At 35.0% G+C, this 22,013-nt stretch overlaps 1 protein-coding gene and 2 long non-coding RNA genes across 6 annotated transcripts; 1 reads left to right on the top strand and 2 right to left on the bottom strand.

Annotated features, from left to right (window-relative positions):
- The first annotated feature begins 5,415 nt into the window (after positions 1 to 5,415).
- Positions 5,416 to 7,369, top strand: LOC145804183 (uncharacterized). The gene is made up of 2 exons (XR_014345807.1): positions 5,416 to 5,532; positions 6,818 to 7,369. It is a non-coding gene; the product is annotated as an uncharacterized LOC145804183 (long non-coding RNA).
- A 522-nt stretch (positions 7,370 to 7,891) lies between these two features.
- On the bottom strand, positions 7,892 to 8,707 carry LOC145804182 (uncharacterized). Its single transcript, XR_014345806.1, has 3 exons — positions 8,640 to 8,707; positions 8,425 to 8,547; positions 7,892 to 8,340 (listed from the first exon to the last, which is right to left on the bottom strand). It is a non-coding gene; the product is annotated as an uncharacterized LOC145804182 (long non-coding RNA).
- Positions 8,708 to 15,141: 6,434 nt separating this feature from the next.
- Positions 15,142 to 19,117, bottom strand: LOC145804555 (uncharacterized). 4 transcript variants are annotated; one of them, XM_082898903.1, is made up of 5 exons: positions 18,332 to 19,093; positions 16,941 to 17,108; positions 16,273 to 16,413; positions 15,556 to 15,570; positions 15,142 to 15,395 (listed from the first exon to the last, which is right to left on the bottom strand). In XM_082898903.1, exons 1-3 carry the CDS (start codon positions 18,433 to 18,435, stop codon positions 16,293 to 16,295), a joined length of 393 nt encoding a protein of 130 aa, XP_082755029.1. In that variant the 5' UTR covers positions 18,436 to 19,093; the 3' UTR covers positions 15,142 to 15,395; positions 15,556 to 15,570; positions 16,273 to 16,292. The 4 variants fall into 4 exon arrangements, 2 of the variants coding, with proteins under 2 accessions (XP_082755029.1, XP_082755028.1); XR_014346547.1 differs by having other exon boundaries at positions 15,142 to 15,570; positions 16,941 to 17,116; XM_082898902.1 differs by having other exon boundaries at positions 15,142 to 15,570.
- Between the last annotated feature and the right edge of the window lie 2,896 nt (positions 19,118 to 22,013).

The following is a 22,013-nucleotide window of genomic DNA, read 5'->3' as shown; positions in this document are numbered from 1 at the left end:
CAAAATTATGTTAAAAATTAGCGATTGAACTCTTATTATGAATATTGTAAATCATGCTATAATGTGAAAGGAAGATTGGGGAAATGACTTATTAATGATATAGATGACATAAACTTAGTTATGGAATGTTGAAAGGGGATTTAAGAATTTATCTTGAAATATGTTGAATTGTAAATAGTGTTGTTGAATTAAGTTGTGTTGGCTTATAATGAATAGTGTTGAATGATGTTGAACCGAATTGTGTTGGACTATGATGAATTGTGTTGAGTTGAGTTGTGCTGGGTGTGTTGAGTTTGAATTGTGTTGGGTAGTGTTGTGTTGGTACCCGCCCGGGGGTGGGGGGGGAATTGAAAAATGATACGGAATTTGTGATAAGATGATGAGGTGAAGATTTAAGAATTTTATTGTGTAATTAAAAAGTGATTTTATACCTCAAAACTAAAAGCCCAACTTTATATTTAACTCTAGTTATGAAGTTTTATTTTGGAAAATGAGGATACTTCAATCAACATTAAATTTATGAAATTAAGTCTATGTTGGGTTAAGATGAGTGTGAATAATAATAAATGGGAGATTGTGAAATATGACGATGTTATATGAAGGAGTTGTATCAAAGAGAATTAAATGTTGGAGATTTAATTTATAACCGTGGGTAATAATTGATAATCAAGTGTTTAAAAAAAAAAATTGAATTTGAAGACTTGATGATAATATGGAAAAGTAAAGAAATAGTTTGAACCAAAGAATTGTGAATACTTTAGAGATGAGTCTTTGCCTCTATTGGTGTATTGTTATATTTTTGTGTGACAAAACAATGAATGATTTAATGGATAATGAAGAAGATCGTGGAACATATTTGTACTTGTTATGTGAATGAAATTTTAATATATGGTGGAGGTCTATTGAATTAATGTGTTACGGAAATAATGGAAGATGTGTTGGCATTGTCCACTAATTGTAATGATGGATTGCGATGTTATCTTGGGATCCGTTTCCCGCCGTATTTTGAGCCAACAAAGCGTGGCGCTTGAGATAGGTTCTGCTTTCCTTCCGGAGTAGCGCCCGGTAAAGCGTGTGGTATGTTGAGGTTCCGCGTTCCTTCCGGCTTGTGACAGGTAAAGCATGAGGTTCCGCATTCCTTCCGGCTTGTGACCGGTAAAGCGTGTGACTCATGGAGATGACGTGTGATTGGATCGGGTATTTGATTTGAAATTGATTGAAAGAATGGAAAATGAAATGGTAATTGGATTAAGGATTGGTGTTGATACACTCAATGGATTGCTTGTGATTATAATGAAAGATTATGAGTTTTGTTTTGTAAATAATAGAGAAATTGAATTAAAAAGGGATTGTTATTCTTGTGTTATGCTTATATTCTATTTGGTGATGCAAACGTTAATGTGAGGTAATTGTTGGGCAAGTTGGAGTTAAGTGTATGAGGATTGTCTTTTTGAACATGAAGGAAATTGGATCATGACATTATGGAGTTATAGTGATTGGAAATAGTATAAGGGAAAAGTGGAAATGAAATGGGGAATATTTTGGGAATTGGTTAATAATTTTTAAATGATATTGTTTCTTAAACATGTTTGTTTCACAAGGATCTATGATTTTCTAAAGTTAAGAGATGATTTTTAATGGCTGGAGGTTTTTCTTAAAAGTGTTTAAATAGTTTTGAGAAAAATGTACTTTACTTATGATATTTTGAAATTTGAAGATGTCACCCTACTATATGGTATCACCCTGCATGCATGATCATTTCTATCTATGTGTTAGCTATTGATTGAGAACTATGAGATTCCTACTGGGCATTAGTGCTCACCCCGTCGTTGTTTTATTTTTTTACAGGAAGAAAGTTTGGATTATATGATTGAAGATTTATGGAGTTTTTAAGTTCCTGTGTATAACTTCATGGTAAACGTAAAGGAATTGATTTTTGTATTTGTATTTATTTATTTGTAGCACAGTAGGAGATTGGCATATATTGTTGTCATTGTAATATTCATTAAGAGAGAGAGATGTATCATTGTATTTCTATTACTCAAGTGTAATAGATATTTGTATATGTATTAAGTTGGAAAAAAAAAATGGACCTAAATTAAGGGTTTTGGTAATGATTTCGAGTAATTAAAATTTGGGGCGTGACACACTACTTCAGGCCTTGTTCTTACAATATAAACTATATTCTAAATAATTTCTTATTAATTGGGTCGCTTAGTTGAAAAGTCCAAATTTGAATTTGTTTGGTTGAACAGTTCACGCTCTCAAATACTTTGTCTAAAATGATAAGTTTAGACAAAATGATCAAAATATCCTTATATATATATCATATACACGCTAATACTATTCAACATCACTCTCTCTCGCTCCGTTCTAAAAACATTGCTCTCTCTCTGACTCTCTTTCTCTCTCTCACGTTAGTCTTCCTCAAATCACTAAGAATGAGAAATTTAAGTTGCGTTTGGTTTTGTTTTAGAATCATGATTTGAGAATGGAGTTGTATTTTGAATTTGTGAGTTATTGAATTATGATTTGAAAAAAGAAAATTTGTTTGGTTATGAGTTTTGAATTGAATTTTGAATTTTTGAAAAAAGTTTTGAAATAAAAAAAGTTGTTTGGTTATGAGTTTTGAAAAGAGTTTTCAAAACTTAATTCAAAAACTTATAACTCATAACCAAACACACAATTCAAAACTCTATTGAAAATTCTATTCAAAACTTATAACCAAACTCTTTTTAAAATTCAATTCAAAAAAACAATTATTGAAAAAAATAATTTTTTATTTAAAAATTCAAAAAAATCTAAAATTATTTTTTATTTAAAATATTAAAAAATGTATTTTATTTTTTTGTTAAAACAAATATTCAGCTAGTGCTTTAAAATTACTTTTGACTTTATATTTGGTTGGAAATTTTTTTTTTTAATTTTTTTGTTTAAAAATGTATTTTTTTTAAAAAAAAATTGTTGTGACAAATTAATTTTTATTAAAAAAAATTTTTGTTAATTTTAAATAAATGGCGAAACAATTTGTCATTTTGGTCTTAAAAAAATAATTTTTATATTAAAAAAATATCAAAAACAAATATAATTTTTTTTTCAAATAACAGGTGACCATTACAAAAATAAAATAAAAAATATTGTTCTGTTCAACCTGCCGGTCGTCCGGGAGGATGTCCGGGTGGACGAACGGGTAGATCCAAAAATTCGAAAAACTGTCCGAGAGGATGTCTAGACGACCAACTGGGTAGACCCAAAAATTCAAAAACTCTCTGGTTTACCAAACATGTTTTCAAATTTGTTTTGAAATGTGATTTGGAATCATATTTTGAAAACTATAATCCAATAGAGGGTTGGTATATAAGGGTGGAATCATGATTTGAGACCCAAACCAAACAGAGCCTTACTGTACTTTTTTCAAATATGTTCGTACAAATATGCAACAATTAATGGGATTATGTGTGTTACCCATATTTGGGAATGAGTCCTTTTACATTTGGCAGGGCATATAGGATCACCCAAAAAAAAATGTGGGACTATATGGTCCACAAGTCCTAAATTTAGGATTTATTGGTAAATATCCAGTTATTTGATTGAATTAATATTAGAGCTCACAAATTATTTGTATGAGAGAGGAGAGAAAACAGAAAATAACAAAAAACTATGTATAAGGTTTAAGGGTATTACAGTCATTTCACATCTATAGTTAACGGTTACACATTGGTCCAAGACTATATGGGACCTTTTTGACTATATTTGAATTATAAAGAGGTAAAGTACTCCGATCTCAAATCACAAGGAAATAAAATAAATTTTGCTCAAAATATATCATCTTCAATTATATAATAATAATAATAATAATAATAATAATAATAATAAAATATTGGCCTTAAAATCTTAATTTAGATGGGATGGAGTTGCTTAAGGATTCAACAATATCATAGTAATCCTCAGTAGAAATAGCATTACAATGTCTAACTAATTATTTATTAAATGAATTATTCATATCAATTTCATGTTATATAGACTTAACACTAGTTTAATAAGAGGGATGAGATTTGAGAAATGTGAAAGATTGAGAGGTAAGTGAGGTCTCGTTTGATAACTTTTAGTTATAGTTAAAAAATCAAAAATTTATTATAAATTATCACATCACTCTCTTTATTTTATGTACATCTTTAAATAAAAAATTAAAAAATTATTAAAATAACATATTTCTAAACCAACCGCGTCAATTGTCATTTGAACCATTGCGTTTAATAAATCCCTTAGACAACGTTTTCAAAATGTTTTGATTTTTTTTTTTTGAATAAAAAAAAAGATACTTTGAGGTGTTATCACGGCATTCGTGGGTTCAGGCTCCTAGGTTTGGTTGCTAGCCTGATTTAATCCAATTCATAGAAAGGGCCTCACTATCGAGGCACCAACGGAGCTCATGGACCACCACCAGTAAGGTCAAGTTTCAATCGAAGTACAGTGCAAGATCTGCACAGAGAACCACTGGAATGACATTTCAATCAACACGGTAATATAAATGCTTTAAATTTTTTATTTTTTATTTTTTTTTATTATTATTATTTTTTTAAAGTGCATATGAGTGGCGTTGAAAGAAAAATGGAGAAATAAAGGTAGTTGTGGCAGACAGTAGAAAAATTATAGGAGTAAATTAAGTTTGTCCTTTTTATATTTGGTTTTATTTTTTATTTTTTGACCTTTTAAATTTTTTTTATTTTTTTTTCACTTTGATCTTTTATTTTTATATTTTTTTTTTCAAATTTATTTCAAAAAGTTAACTTGTATGCAAAATTAGATAGAGAATGATACATTGGCAATCACATAGTATAGAAATATTTTATTATGTATAACTCGCATATTTTACACAAATCAAAACTCTAATATATTATTTTTATATTAAGAGACCGTTAATGTGACATTTTTTTTTATCTAATTTTAAATAAAAGTTAATTTTAGAAGTAAATTTTAAAAAAATAAAAAATAAAATTGAAACATCAAAGAGTAAAGTAGGGAAAATGGGCATCTCTTACTCTCTTCCTTCCTAAGGTCGGGAATAGCGGGATGGAAATTGATAGCTACAAGCACAACTCTTTTTTAATCCTTTGTCTTGAACTTCGTGAAAGTCTATTGTTGTCAGTGCTAAGCAAATTACCTTATTAAACTGTAAGCTCGATAAAGAATTAATGCTTTGAGTTATTGTTATCAAAGAGAGTCATGGGAAGAAACAAACTTAAAGGACGAAAGTAAAAAAAATGAGTTCAGATCTTCGGCCGCGCTTTCCAGCAGCACTCCCAGCAGCACTCCAAAACGACGTCGTTTTGGAGTGAAATTTTTTTTTTTTTTTTTTCCTTTTCTTTTCTTCTTATTCACCTTTCCCCTTTCCATTGAACCCTAGACAGAGGAGAGGAGACGAAGGAGACACGAAGGAGAGGAGAAGAGCTGGACGATCTGGAAGAGTGAGGCGACGATACAGGACGACACGAAGGAGAGGAGAAGATCTGGACGATCTGGAAGAACGAGGTTCGTTTCTCTCCCTTTCCATTCTTTTCGATTTTTCCCTTTCGATTTTCGATAACAATATTCGATAACAATTTAACAAAGCTTGAAGTTCTGGAACTTAGATGGTTTTAGATGGTTAGAAAAACTCTGATATACAAAAAAAACATGAAAACCAATTGGCAAGGATTGATAGTTCTGGAACTTAGATGGTTTTATTAGATTCTTAAGAAATGCTGTTTGAATGTTAAAATTCATTTCTTTTTGTTGTGAATCCCACTTGACAAGTTGACAGTGCATTTTTTTGCTTTGCTTCCTGATATACAAATACTTGATCACGCTATGTGGTGGTGCTTACTTTTCTTTGTTGACTTGTTCATAACTTTAACTAGATGACTGGGCATGCTTGCTTGAACCATCTTTTGATGCTCAAATTATTATTTGTGGTTGCGCTTTCTATTTGGCATGGTTTATTTGGCTTGTTCAGTCACCTTGTCTGATATCTGAAGCATAACAATTGGTTTTCATGTATTTGGCTTCTATCTTCCTCTCATGACTCAAAATTTCCCAAGCTGTCCCTGTCAGTTCAGTGTTTTTTTTTTTTAACAAATAACAATAAGTTGATTACTTGGCTGCCATATTGAATAAGTTCCAATTTCTATATTGTGTTTTGTGTTTGCCCCTTCCTTTGAATGTGGCATATCATTCATTATGATGACTGAGAAGTTTGTGTCTGTTTTTAAATTGGGAATGCCGAGTGAAAGGGCATGCTGAAATTAGTCTTCATTTTACTGCCATATGCATACAGGCTCCTATCTCAACACTTATTATAATGAATCTAATTTTTAGACTATAATAACACTAATTTTATTTTATTTTATTTTTATTCACACAACAACAACAAAAGATTAGTCAAACTATCATGAAATAAAAAAAAAAACTTTATCGACGTGAAGAACTTACACTTGATATGGGGCCAAAAAAATATATATTTATTTATTTATTTTGATAATTGGATATTTAATTAGGTATAATCCCAACTAATCCTCACTCATTTAAAGCATTCCCTTCATGCGAGTCGAGCAAATTTTGGGCTATACTAGTAGACATGGCCCCTAGTAGATTGATACTAATTTTTTTTTTTTGCAAAAGGGAAGATTCAATTCAAATATGCCATCTTTGGCAATATTATGTATGATCACCAAACAAAACAATCAGTCCATTTATACCATTCAAGTGTTTATCAAAGATATGATTGAAGTTGAATGTGTATATAACTTTACTATGAATTGTGTGCATAATTTTGCAGATGTCAAGTTCAACTGTTAACGGAGGTACCTCAGATCAGTTGACGTTCAACAACAGAAATTGCCCTAAATGTCATAAGAAAGCAACTATTCAAATTTCGGAGACGGAACAAAACAGAAACAAATTATTTTATTGTTGTAAAAATTGCGGCGATTTTATGGGATGGTGCTTGCCTACAAATTCACAAGGTAGACGTGAAGGACTAGTGCAAATGGAAAATATGTCAACTGTCACCGAACAACAACTTCGACTTATGAATGAACAACTTCGATTTCAAAGCGAAGAACTGCAATTTATGAAGGCGAAGATGCTTAAGTTGGAAACAGACATAAATCAAAATTCGAGTCGTATTTATGGGTTGTGTATCTTGCTTGTAATTGGGATCGTGTTAGTTATAAAAATGTAATATTTTTGTAATTTTTGCGACCCATGGCAGCTAGTGGCAGGTTGTATGGTTATGTGGTTAGGTAAACTATATCTTTGTATGGTTAACTGGACTTGTTAATTTTGTATGGTTATATGGTTATGTAATGGAACTTGGTTATTTTGTTCATTTTGTCCAGCAGAGCTGTTTAATCTATGTAATCAGTTTGTATGGTTATGTTGTGCACTTTGTATAGTTATGATTATGTTCAACCTGTCCGTTACAGGGTGTAATGAAAATAGGGAATAAGTGTATTTTCTCCATTACAGGGTGTAATCAAAACAGGAAATTAAATCAAACCTGTCCATTACATTACAGGGTGTAACGAAAACAGTAAATAACAGGTTACCCTCTCGAGTCCTTGATCAGAAAACTCCTATGCAACTTATTTCAACATCCTTTCCAGATTTCCGAACCACAAACCACCTACCTCCTAAAGTGTTTGGTTGTGTGTCATTTGCTCATATTCATTCTCATCAAAGGGGTAAACTTGATCCAAGAGCTCTTAATTGTTGGGTATTCTTCTACCAAAAAAGGATATAAATGTTACCATCTCCTCACAAAAAGGTTTTTCGTCTTCGCTGAAGTTACATTACAGGGTGTAATAAAAAATGTACGCAAACATTCAAATCCCCACCAAACATGAATACATTAATACTAAACTCTCACCCCTTCTTGGGTGTAATAAAAAATGTCCATAAAAAAATTCAAATCCCACCAAACATTACAAATACATAAAAAATATATCCATAAAAATTATACAAATCCCACAAAACATTACAAATACATAAAAAATATATCCATAAAAATTATACAAATCCCACAAAACATTACAAATACATACAAAAAATTGTCCATCAAAAATATCCAAATCCCACCGATCAAAAAAAAAAAATACACCCAAATCCACAAATATAATAACATCATCGTTCAGTGCAAGCCTTCCAGGGATGTCCATCCACACGACTGTCAGCAGGACTATGTGAGGCTTGTGACAGTTGGACTGCAGTACTATCTCGAAGCAATTTCTGAAACGATGTCGGAGTGGGATATAGTAAAGGCATTGAATCAGGCGGCATTGACTGAGGCGTGTTATTTCCCTGCAATAGTGATACATGTATTAAACTTTTTTTAGAATCTATACTACATTTTCAATGTAAAGTATGTAACCAATTACAACTCACATCATATGTAGGATACATCACATGATGTACACTTGTACGACCCATGGCAAATGAAGGTTGAGATTGGGATTCATGTCGAGATTGGGATTGAGGTTGAGAAATATAGGTTGCACGACCATCACCCTAAAGTAAACCAACGTAAAAAAATAAAGTATGAAATGAAAAATAGTAATAAATTATTTTCATTTTAGAAAACACACAATATGAAATATTACCTCGGCATAATTAGTATGACACATGGCAAAAGAAAGTTGAGATTGGGATTCGCGGCCATGACCCTAAATTACATATTACCTGTATCGAATGATTACCCATGTCGGAAGAAGGTTGAGATTGACCTTGATAAGTACAAAAAGAACCATCCTACGTGCATCACAAAAGACCAAAAATAATCAATATAACGCTACTAGTTGCAAGAATAATCAATCCATCAAATTAATACAAGGTTGCACACAATAGTAAAAATTACCTGACTAGAAATATTACCCATGGCAATAGGAGGTCGAGATTGACCTTGTGGAGTGTAAACACCCTAACGTAAACCAACATAAAGCAAAGAATAAGACAATGCATTTTAAAAAAAAATTCATAATGCATTTTCATGTTCAAAAACAAACAATATGTGATATTACCCCAACATAATTACTACCCATGGCAAAAGGAGGTCGAGATTGACTTTGTGGAGTGTAAACACCCTAAAGTAAACCAACATAAAGCAAAGAATAAGACAAAGTTCATAATTCCGTATGAGGTTCAATTTCCCTAACGTCTATGCATGTCAAAGGTAAAAACCCTAAATTACATATTACCTGTATCGAATGATTACCCATGTCGGAAGAAGGTTGAGATTGACCTTGATAAGCAGACCTAAGAGGAATTCCAGATTCTGCAGCCAATTCTACTTCAATTGCTTGGGTGGTAGATATTTTTCTTTGGGATGGCAACATATGAATGCACTCTTGAGACACAAGATCATGATTATGATGTTCAACAAAATCAATGGCAACATATTTTCCTAAATTTCTATCTAACTTGATACTAAATCGAGCACGACAACCACACCTCACCTCTTGTGTCGGAAATTTTACTAGTGGATCTCGCTTGTCAATACCCCGAGTTCCCTCTTTGTAACATACAAAAGTCCGTGAAGTTATTTCCTTAGTATGTTTGTTCTTGTGTGCATATAGCTTCTTAATACTAAAGCCCACCTTTCCGCCATAGGTATTATAAAAATCATATGCAGCTTGTTCAGAATCAAATGACATACCCAATTTTGGCTTCCAACCACAATTAGCCAACTCATTAACACCATTATTTTCTTCGATTACCTGCAATTCGATTTATAGGTTCAATGAATCAATTTATATTACTTCAATCTATTGGTTCAATGAATCAATGAATGAATTTATATTACTTCGATTTATAAGTTCAATGAATCAATTTATAGGTGCAATGAATCAATTAGCCAACATCAAATTTGAACTTATTTTGTTATGGGGAGTGGTTTATTAAGGTAGTTTTATTTTATAATTTTGTAAATCTCTTTGAAATGATGGACCAGATCATAGTTATAAATGATATGTTTCATATATAACTACCATAGTTATAAATGATATTGAAAAATCAATCATAGTTACTAATCACTCTTCTTTATAATTACTAATTTCTGAATTCACAAAATCCTTAATTATATATAAATCCTTAATTATATATAAAAATTAACATAGAGAAATGTATAGAGAAAAATTAATTATTACTCCTTGTGGTTATAATAATATGAAAATGAGAAGTACATTGGTAAAATAATAGGCTTTATTACTCCTTGTGGTTATGAATCTTCTCTGTCTTTCAATCTGTCAACACTTTGATTAGTTCTCAACACTAAAGTGGTAGTCCAAACAGCTATGTTTGATCAAGAGGCATGAAAAAGTGGGCCCTCTTCATCCAAAATTTTTTCACCCTACATTGACATTCAAGGTTCTCCAAAAGCCCTAGTTTTCAAGCAGCAGAGAGAGAGAGAGAGGGCAAAGCTGTTCCATCCATCTAACACAAGATAATTTAAAAAACCCAATTCTCCAAGATACCCAGTAACTATAAAAACTTAAATCAAAACCACAAATAATCAAAAACAGCAAAGAAAAACATGTATTTTTGTGGTGTGTAACAGCTTCAGTCAAATGGGTAAGCATTTGAAAAATAAAAAATAAATAACTCAGAAACATTCAATCAAGAACTCACTAGCAATGGTCATTCTCTGTATAAGCCCCACTTTCATAGGATAATTTACAATTTTCCCCTTTAAAGTATGGATTGTTTTTCAATTTGATCATTGTAAAACAAAATTTCCACTTTAATCTCTTAATTATATTATGTTTTCACATTTGTATTATGTTTTCAAACTGAGAAAGAAAGCAAGACTCCAGAGAGAGAGAGAGAGAGCGAGAGAGAGAGTATTAAATTGGGACAAAGAAGGGACGACGACTTCACCGTTACAAAATTAAATGCGGTGGTTTTTGGGTTCTATTGTCAGTGCATTTTTGGCTGAGTTCAGAGCACAGTGCACTCTGTTTCAGAATCTGGCAATAGAATAGAGAATAGAATTACCCATTTGAAGAAGAAACAACCTGAAACTGCCTCAATCTTTGGATTAGGGGGGTCATCTTTGACATATTTGTAATGTATACATTCATTATCCAAACAAAATGTAAATATAGAGACTGAAATATACATATATACATAATACAGAGACTGAAATATACCTCGTCACAGCCGGACTCGCGTCCCTCCGCCATCGTCGCGTCACAGCCGGACTCGCGTCCCTCCGCCATCGTCGCGTCACAGCCGGACTCGCGTCCCTCCGCCATCGTCGCGTCACAGCCGGACTCGCGTCCCTCCGCCAACCTCTCTCCATTACCGTCGCCTCCGTCCACCATCGTTCTCCGTCTTCGCACCAGCGCCTCTCTTCTCTCTCTCTATCCAGCTGCGTGGTTTGTTGTTTGTTAGGGCAAAACAGAGGAGATGGGACGAAGATGAAGTCAATCAGGCGGGAAATTCGAATTTTTCGGAACCAAAAAAAAATAAAACCAACTAAACAAAACGACGTCGTTTTTTCACTCCAAAACGACGTCGTTTTGGAGTGCTGCTGGGAGTGCTGCTGGAAAGCGCGGCCGAAGATCTGAACTCAAAAAAAATGGTCAAATATAAATAGAACAAAATATAATTTATCCAAAATTATAGTATGGTCTGGAAGCAAATACAAGTGCCACCTTAACATGGTTTTGATTGGTTTAATTAGTAGGACCAATACTTTTTAGAAAAAAAATTGGGTCTAATCTAAGGATTGCTTGAGGTTTTGGGTCTATTGAATAATTTATTTATTTATTTTTTTTTTTGTGAGAAGTACATACGCTTTGTGAAATATTATGGTGAGAAATCCCTTTTGTTATTTTTGAGGACATTTTCTTTTCAGTTTTATCCTTTGTTGAATTTTATTTAATCTATCTGCTCAAATTGTTCAAAAAAAATCTATCTATTTAAATTACTTCCTCTGTCCCAAAATATTAGTCATTTTTGGAGAATTAAATTTTTTTATAATAAAATTATTACACTTTAAAGATATTAACTTTCCAAACTACCCTTTGCCTTTTTGGGAAATATCAATTGTCATAATTGTATTTTTTGTGTATATTAATGTTAATGAATTTAAAAGAATGGCAAAATAGGAAATTCATATTATTTTAGTCCTTAATTTTTGAAAATAGACTAATATTTTGGGATAATGAAAAATAGAATAAGGGAGTAATATTTTGAGACAAAAGGAGTATCTGTTCAAAATTCTATCTGTTGAAATTATTTGTTCAAAAAATATATTTGTTGAAATTTTTATCTGATCAAAATTCCTATTTGTTGAAATTATCTATTCAAAAATCCATCTATTTGTTGAAATTCTATCTGTTAAAATTAATTTTTTTTAAAAAAATCTATCTATTGAAATTATTTGTTGAAAAAATCTATATGTTCAACAAATAAAATTCTATCTGTCTAACCAACAACAACAACATCAAAAAAAAAAAAAAAAAAAAAAGAATTATCTATACAAATAAATTTCTATATGTTCAACAACGCCGCTCTATGGAAAATAGAGATAGAGAGAGACAAAGACAGAGACAGAAAGAGAACAGTGAACGTGCTTTGCTTTGTCTCGACTCTTCAACCAACCTTCATGTTTGCTTAGAAATAAAAGACATGATTAGAGTAGTTCTTCTTATTTTTTATTCCATTCAAATACTCTAAACCCCATCAAAGAGAGAGATACAAATAATTTTAGAGAACGTTGTGAGGAGTCGTCAGAGCTTGAACTTTGTTAATCTTTTGAGGGCAGAAACAAGCCATGCTTCTTCCATAGTTCTTTAGAAAATGAAAGGGGTTGGAGGGGCGACGGATATGAGGAAGACAATGGAAGGGTCAATGGATCTGAGGAAGATAGCAACAGAAGATCTAAGAAAATGAAGGTGGAGGAGTGACGATTGTAAAGGAGGCAGTGAAGGCGGCGACAAATTTACAGAAGATGGCATCAAAGGAGATTTTGAGGATGTTGGTACAAAACCCACCACCGCTAACGAGCCTTTGCGGTGGTGCCAAACCCTAACCCTAGTGATTCGATGGGGATGATGGAAGAGAAGTACAGGTCGCGGGAGGTGGAAAGGTAGCTGGCAAGAGGGGGAGTAGAGTGCTAGTCAGTACCAGAGTCATTGCAAGAGATAAAGATGGAGCCGTGGGAGCTAGGAAGACTGCCATTGAGACGAGAAAAGTGGGTAACAATTAGAAAGTGAGTGTTTGAGGAGAGAGAAAGAGAGATAAGAGAGTGAATGCCAACCCTTTTGAATGTAGTACAGAGGAAGGGGTATAAAAAGGTATACGTAGGTAGTTTAGTCATTTGGCATACACATGTCCTTATTGATGGAGTAGTTTAGCTCCTGGGGTTTTGGGCAAAAGAAATTCAAAATTGTACTTTTGGCTGAGTGCCCTATTTTTTATTAGTTTTAGAAAGATAATTTGACAGACGTTACCTATGAATAGTGTGTAACATTATTCCAAAATCACCAAATAACTTCTCCATACAATGATGATCACTAGAGATGAGAGATAGTGAAGGCCCCAATCTAACTCCAAAATTTCACCAAAATATAGGATTCTAAATAATTTCATTGTTTTATAGGTCCAAAGATGAAAATATATATTCTTATTGGATTTGGCTTGTCTATAGCCGAATCTCGTCCAGCTCCGTCCAACACTTTGAACAGGATTGCAACACGTAGCAGAGACTATCCAACGAGCTAAAAAAGACCACGCTTATAGTGCTGGAATGAACTTTACACAATGGAGTTGTTTTTAGAAATACGACGTGGTTTCAATGTAATAGAGAGCCATAATGGTGTTGTAAGGCCCTGGTGTCCCACATCGGGAATGGAAGGGGAGTTCCTGAGCTATAAAAGTAAAAACCTGGACCCTTATATAGCATCGAGGCCTTTTCCCAAGTGGTGAAATCCCTATTAGAACTCCCCAGTTAAGCGTGCTTAGGTTGGAATAGTTCTAGGATGGGTGACCCACTAGGAAGAACAAATCCGTGCGGGCGTGGCCCAAAGCGGACAATATCGATGACGTGTAAAGGGTCGGGGCGTTACAAATGGTATCAGAGCCGACTCTTCGGAGTACCGAGTGTGGGCCCCTGGCGTCTCTCGGTGCATGTGGGCGGGCTTGCGAGCTGGCAGGCTACTGCACGGGGATGTACAGCCTTATGGGGGGTGGATTGTAAGGCCCTGGTGTCCCACATCGGGAATGGAGGGGGAGTTCCTGAGCTATAAAAGTAAAAACTTGGACCCTTATATAGCATCGAGGCTTTTTCCCAAGTGGTGAAATCCCTATTAGAACTCCCCAATTAAGCGTGCTTAGGCTGGAGTAGTTCTAGGATGGGTGACCCACTGGAAAGAACAAATCCGTGCAGGCGTGGCCGAAAGCGGACAATATCGATAACGTGTAAAGGGTCGGGGTGTTACAGGTATTCTTCCCAAATCCATCCAAATTAGGTCACCATTTCTCACTCATTCCTCTTCTCTTCACTTTGCTTCTCGACATTTCAACCCTAGAACCCATCTAGAGAGAATTTTCGTCTCCATCAACCAACCCAACGGTGGTAGCACTACTAAAATGCAAAACTTTTGCGACGGAATAGCGACATAAAATGAAGGGTGGCGAAAGGGGGCATGACAAAAAGTATTTGTGACGTTACAAATCGTCACTTTCTTGTAACAACGGCTAATCAATGGTTTTTGTAATGGTTTAACCTAACACAAAAATATGGGAAAAAACATCTTTTAGTGATGATGTTGGTTGACGTCGCCAAAAAAATTTTCAGCGACGGTATTTGACGTCACAAAAAATATTATTAGCGACGGTCTAAAATGTTGCAAAAAAATAAAATAAAATTAATACCATATTTGCAACAGTTTAAACCGTCGCTAAAGATTTGAACTAATATGTACAGGTTAATTCGTCGCTAATAAAATATAAAGAAATGATAATTATATTAGCGACAGTTTATTATTGTCACAATAAAATTAAAATCAATATATATTTTATTAATTCATTCCCTGTACAAATTATTAATATTTTGTAAAATAAAATATATCTACATCCACATCTACATTCACAAAATCATAAGAAGAATAATATATATGTACCGTGTACAATTGTCAACAAAATATTCTTTACAAAAATATATAAAACATCCTCCAACAATACTAATAATTTTTTATATTCAAGAACTCAAATTTTTGTATCTAAGACAAAACAAAAGTATTGACAATACAAATAAAAAAAAAACATATATATTATAGCTTGTTTGAATATCAACAGTAAGCTCCAATATTGATATGCGAAGATATCATCACGTACTCAAAGGGGGGTTGCATCTACAAAAAGAAACCCAAAAAAAAAAAAAATCATTTACAATATAATTAATTTCAAGCTTACAGAAAATGTAAAACATTTGATATTTATTTCAAAAAATAAATAAATAAATAAATAAGATTGTAAGATGCACTATTGATATGTGAAGATATCATCACGTACTCAAAAGGGTTGCATCTGCAAAAAAGAACCCAAAAAAAAAAAAATGTTAAGAAAAATTCACCAAAAATTGAACACCTATGAACACCTATGATGAGACAGAATACTCACAATTAAAATACTCATAATTATTAAATTATATTTCAAAACACCCGAAAAATACAATGGAGTTGCGCTTCAAAGAACATTGTAGTAGGAAAGGGGTGCGATGAAACCACAAGTCAAATTTTTTATAAATGCAAATGGATCATCAAAAGTAAAATGACAATCTCTTCTTGTGCAGTTCACATAATGGATTCAAAGCATCGACTAAAGGATTAGATGACTGATTAACCCACATCCACATGTTTCATCATAACATTTTCATAGAATAAAACAAAGCCAGAAGTTCGGTTTGTACAACAAATTTGGATATTGGTAAACCATTTCAAATATATAAGCCTTCACATCAAACAAAATAATGCTGGGAAACCAAGCAAAACAGATCCTAAACACTTGTACAAAAAGAAAACTGGAAAAAGAGAGAAAAGCCATGTTTTCACCTCAGTATTGACTTAAGGGCATGAACATCATGGTTATCAAATTTTTAGAGATGGGAGAAATTTGCATTTCCAAAATATGGACTTCATGGAATCTCAGTATGAAAAGATTCAATCTTACTAGCAGGATTGTTCCCAAGTCAATGCTAATAACTTAAAAAATGCTCTTTTGAGACCTTACCGCAAAATATAATTTTGAATTCATGCTATTCTGATGTCCATTGAGCGCTTATCTATGTACATGAGTCCATTGCATGTCGTAAGGACCTTGAGGTGCCATTGCAGAACTGTACTGGGAACCAGCTTCAGAACAGCCCTGAACCTGTAATAGAGAAAACACAATAATAAGATATTTAAGTTAGTCCAACATTAGTGCTCCATCTACTTCTGGTATTTGTTGTATGGAAGTTTAATTGATATACTACTGCAGCCGTCGCAGCAATGAGAAAATGAACATTACACGACAAAAACTTTAGAAAAGCTTTCTCTGCCAATAGTGTCATTCATTCAACTATTAGGCCACTAATATGCAAAAAAGAAAAATACAGTAGTAAAGAATTGCATGAATTTCCTGGTTTTAGTAGCAAATATGATGCTATAAGAATTCGGTCCAATGGGCCGGATACCGAGTTATCAAAAAAAAGAAAAAAAAATTCAGAATATTATTGTCAAGGAGGGAGGAGAAGAAGTGTAGAAACTTCATTCAAGTTGGCAATGCTAAAAGGAAACCATGACAAGAGGAACACATTAAAAACATGGGCCAGGACAATGAGAAAAGCTACGAACACCTATGATGAGATAGATCTATGATATTGACAGAGTTATCTAGCAAGGGGAAAAAACATCAACCTATTAACAAACACAGCATATGTTCGCAATGTTGTATAAAAGTGCAACAAACACTTGATAGCAATGCAAGGCTTGAATAGCAGACCCTGCATTATGGTCGTTTTTGCTGTGGATATTGGTCTCTCAAAATGTGAAGCATCAGTGTGGTACTGGGAGAAAGTTCCGAGTCTGAAATACTTGCAAATGTACATTAAAACAACTGAGCTAATTATTATTAAAAGAATAAAAGTCCTATCAACCAACAAATTCAGCTAATTAATGATTTCTTGTATGACTCATTATCAGATAAAATGTTAACCATTTAGGATGCACAACTGCTCATGTGGATTATGTAGGAACTCTAAAGAATCCCTAACTAAAGAGTGGAAAGCATAACATCCAAATCTAATATCCTAGATTTCGTAATGACAGATAAAGGATTCTGAAAGTTGAAAAACGCAACTTGGCTGTGGGTCCAGCTAAAAAGAAGGGGAGTAAAAATGCAGTTCTCCACTTCAGCCTTAATTTATAAGAAATCTAACTTTGGATCTACTGTCTGTCTCTCACAAGCAAGTAAAAATCTGGCAGTATAACATAATATACAGCCATTTCCATCAGGAAACTGGCACCCCCTGCATTGGGGTTTTATCATTCACGTATTTGGTATAATGGTGCATGCAAATTAAAAGAGTTATGATTTAAAGAGCATATGCTTAATCAATATTCCTATAATCATCAAATTATAGAGAGCATTTATGTTTATGCCATTAGAAAAACTTCTGATCTTTTTTCACCATTTGATATTTTCATTGCAACCACTGACATATCCTTTGCAAGTTTGCACTAATACCAGTGGTTACTAATATGAGTCAAATTATTTGTTAATTGTCAAACTCATGACCAAAAAAACAAAAAGAATTTACAAACTAAGGAAAACAAAACAAAAAAACTCAGAAAGCAAAGAAAATAAAAAAATCCTGACATTAATTGACATTGATGACACAAAGGCCTTATATAGGGTCCCCCAACAAACCCTAGTAGGAAAACAAGTGCGTACAACGAAACTCCAAATAACATTTTTGGGTATAGGTACGGGGACACATCTGTGATTTCCTTATGTTAAGAAATATCAATTATTAAGAAACTGACCTCTAAAACCCCCTTTGTGACCTCTAAAGGATGATTGCCCTCTAGGAACAATATTAGAGGATCCTCTCTGAGCAACATAAGCAGCTGATGACTCATGAGATTGTAACTTTCTCTGTTTGGATTCAATGTGAATCGATTCAGAACACAAAAGAGAATACTCATCCATTGATAGTGAATCTTTTGTTAAATGAGTCAATCGATTTATCATTTGATGAATGTGAGATCTAGATAACACTGAATCGTTTACAGAGAGCATTCCATACCTCAGAGCTATGTTGCAAATAAGAACAGTGGAAAATATTGCAGGTGTGAGTGTGGCTGTTATACAGCTTAGCAAGTGAGATTCTTCCGCTTTCACTTTCTGCATGTTACTCAACAACCAGACCCTAAAACCAATCTTTAACCCCAGAAATCCTCTTTAATAAGCCCAACCTCCCTTCATTGATGATCTAGACCTAGCAGCTCAAACCAACAAAAGGTAGTCAAGTTACTATCCATGCCACCAATACCACTTAAAAATTGAAATGTTTTATGAAAAAACGAAATGGTGGTGAGACTTGAAAATTATAGTTAGGGTTTGAAATTGGGGGAACGAGAGAGAGAGAGAGAGAGAGAGAGCTTGTTTATCTGATGTAAGAGGTCTGAAATTGAGAGGATTAGCAATAGACTGTAGGCGGCTCCACACTACCACCGAACATCCTTCTTCTCTCCGCCAAACCCACTGCTGCTCCGCCGCTGCTCCTGTTTCGTTTCGTGTTAGCGCCTTCTTCATGTTTGCTCTCTGCTTTGGCCGGTTCGCCACCGCCCTCATAGTAGGGAAACAGAGCGCCACCACCATGGCACGAGACATTTTTAGAGGTGGTGGTTTTGAATGGTGGCCTAGGGTTTGTGCTTATGTGAATGTCAAAAAGAAAGAGAAATAGATAGAGAGCAGAGAGGGAAACAGAGGAATACATTGTGAGCGACGATGAGAGAGGGAGAGAGAGAGAGAGGGAGAGCAAGCGACTCTCTGTTTTTTTCTTTGTTTGGTGTATGCATCTGAGCTGAGCGGAGATACATGTAAATAAAAAAATGTATATAATGAAATTAAACATAAAACTCAATATTGCGTTTGGTAGAATTTTGTAAATATGATTTGAGAGTATGAGTTATATTTTGAGTTTGTGAGTTTTGTAATTATGATTTAAGTGTAAAAAATTTATTTGATGAAAGAGTTTTGAATTGAGTGGAGAATTTTTGATGTGACACATAATATTTGATATAAAAACTTACAACTTATAACCAAATATACAACTCAAAATTCTATTAAAGCACATAAAAAAATTTAAAAATTCAGAAAATATTTTTTCGAATATATAAAAATTAACGTATGTCAATTGCAACAAAAAAAAATTTGCACTGTTCTGGTCAACCGGCCGGATGATTGGTGGGACGTCTGGTAGGACGTCCGGTGGGACGACCGGTTAGGCCAAATTTGGAAAAAAAAAATGAAAATCGTGCCTCAAACAGAGTTTTGTGCAGAGTTTTGTAAATGTTGTGGAAATGTGATTTGAGTGTGGTATCCAAACATCATGTTGGAATGTTGGGGTGGAAATATAGTTTGGAAATCATTCAAAACAGAGCCCAAATTGGGCATTAATATTTCGTCTTTTTACCAAAATATATGAATTTTTTTTTTTTTTTGATAAGTTAAACAATTTATTAGAAAAGCATCAAGTTGATGCAACAAATACAAAATGGAATCCCATAAGGGAAACCGGAGACCGAGCACTACCCAAGAATGTCATCTATAAAATCTTAAAAAGCAAACAAATCAGGATCAACTATTTTTTCCAACCAACTATACAGAACTACAAGAAGTTGATTATGTAACCAAGGGACATCATGAAAAACCTCAAGAAAAGTACGTCTATTACGCTCCAACCATACAAGCCACATCAAGCAAAACGGAACCAAGACCCACACTCGCCTCTGTCGATGACCAATCTGAGCACCCCGCCAAGACCAAAGCATATCCAACACCCCTCAAGGCTGAGTGAGAAAATAAAACCTCACAAATGCGAGGCTACCGAACAGTGCAAGAACAAATGATCCACTGACTCTGCAACGGCACAACACATAGTACACCGATTCACTAACACATGTCCACGCCTGATCAAATTATCCAAAGTCAAATTCCAGCCCAAAGCAACTGTCTACATAAAGAAAGCCACCTTAGACGGGATGCCCGGCACCCACACACTCTTCCAAGGAAACATCCCATCACACACCCCAACCAAACCCCTATAGAATGAAAAAACTGTGAACTGACCCTTAGCCCCCACCCCAGTCCACACCATAGCATCGGACCCCTCCCCAGTAAGACCCAAACCATACAAGAAACCTCACAACTCCACCAACTGAGTCACCTCCCAATCTTGTACCTGCCGTCGCAAGTGAATATCCCAAACCACCACACCCCTTCCCCCTAAATAAGATGCCACTATAGCCTCCCGATCAACCACAATGGCAAAGATCGAAGGAAACCGGATTGCCAATCAAATCTCTTCACACCATCTATCCTTCCAGAACCTCACCCTCACTCCATCCCCCACCCGAAAGCCGACCCACCTCCAAAACTCCACCCTTCCTAGCCAAATCCCTTTCCACAACCCACAACCATGGGTACCAGTCACATCCCCAGTAACCTAATCCCCCCTACCCAAACCAAGCTTAGAAGCAATCACCCTTCGCCAAAAATGATCCTGCTCCAAAGCAAAACGCCACAACCACTTCCCTAACAAGGCCTGATTAAAAGTCACCAACCGCCGAACCCCCAAACCCCTTGCTTGCTTTGATTGGCAAATCCTCCCCCAATCAACCAAGTAATACCTGAACTCATCGCCGCCACTGCCCCACAGGAAGTCTCTCTAGAGCCTATCCAACCGCAGGGCCACTGACACTAGAATCACATGGACGGACATAAAGTAGGTCGGAATACTACTCAAAACACTTTTGATTAGCGTCAATCGCCTTCCTTTTGAGAGATATTGCCTCTTCCAACCCGCAAAATGGCACTAAACCCGCTCCACCACTCCATCCCATACACCTTTGGCCTTAAATATAGCCCTTAACGGCAAACCCAAATAAGACACTAGCAAGCGAGACACCAAACACCTCAAAACCCTTGCTAAAACTGGCAAGCGCTGAACATCCCCAATCAGAATAAACTCCGACTTCTGCAAATTAACCCAAAGGCCTGACACCACCTCAAAACAAACAACACACATCTCAAGTAACCAACCTACTCTGCTTGAGCACCACAGAAAATCAAGGCATCATCCGCAACAACAAATTAGATACACTAGTAGTAGTCCCCGACACCAATCCCACCACAAAACCTTCCAACAATCCTTCACCCACCGCTTTATCCAGCAACCTACTTAGTGCTTCCATTACAAGAATGAATAGTAAAGGTGACAAAGGATCCCCTTGCTGAAGATCGCGATACGTCGGAAAAAACCTAGTCGGAGTCCCATTAACCAGGATAGACATCCGCACAGTCGATATACAGAACTCAATCCAACGCCGCCACGTCTCCCCAAAACCCATGCGGCCCAACACATACAGCAAGAACTTCCAATTAACATTATCATAGGCCTTCTCAATACCCAACTTGCAAACCAAACCAGGGCACTGTTGGTGAATCCCGATTCTAGGGCACTGTTGGTGATTGAAGGCTTTGGTCTGAGTGATGTAAGAGTGGTGCGACCTGGTGAAACGAAGGCGATGGCATCTGCCTCTGTTTTGCAAGACTCGACCAACTGTTGGGCCTCTGAAGTGGCAGTTCATACACGAGTGGAGGTTGATTGGTTCAGATTGTTGGATCAATTGCTGGTGGGAAGGTGGGGGGGAAGGGGTTAAGTTTTGCGACTATCTCCGATTGGTTCGGTCGCTGGTGGAAGC

The sequence above is a fragment of the Camellia sinensis genome, chromosome 12 (genome assembly GCF_055761805.1).
Source record: "Camellia sinensis isolate YWXY chromosome 12, ASM5576180v1, whole genome shotgun sequence".
Lineage (NCBI taxonomy): Eukaryota > Viridiplantae > Streptophyta > Magnoliopsida > Ericales > Theaceae > Camellia > Camellia sinensis.
Note: the sequence above shows the minus strand (reverse complement) of the source record. Positions and strands in the feature narration are given on the sequence as shown.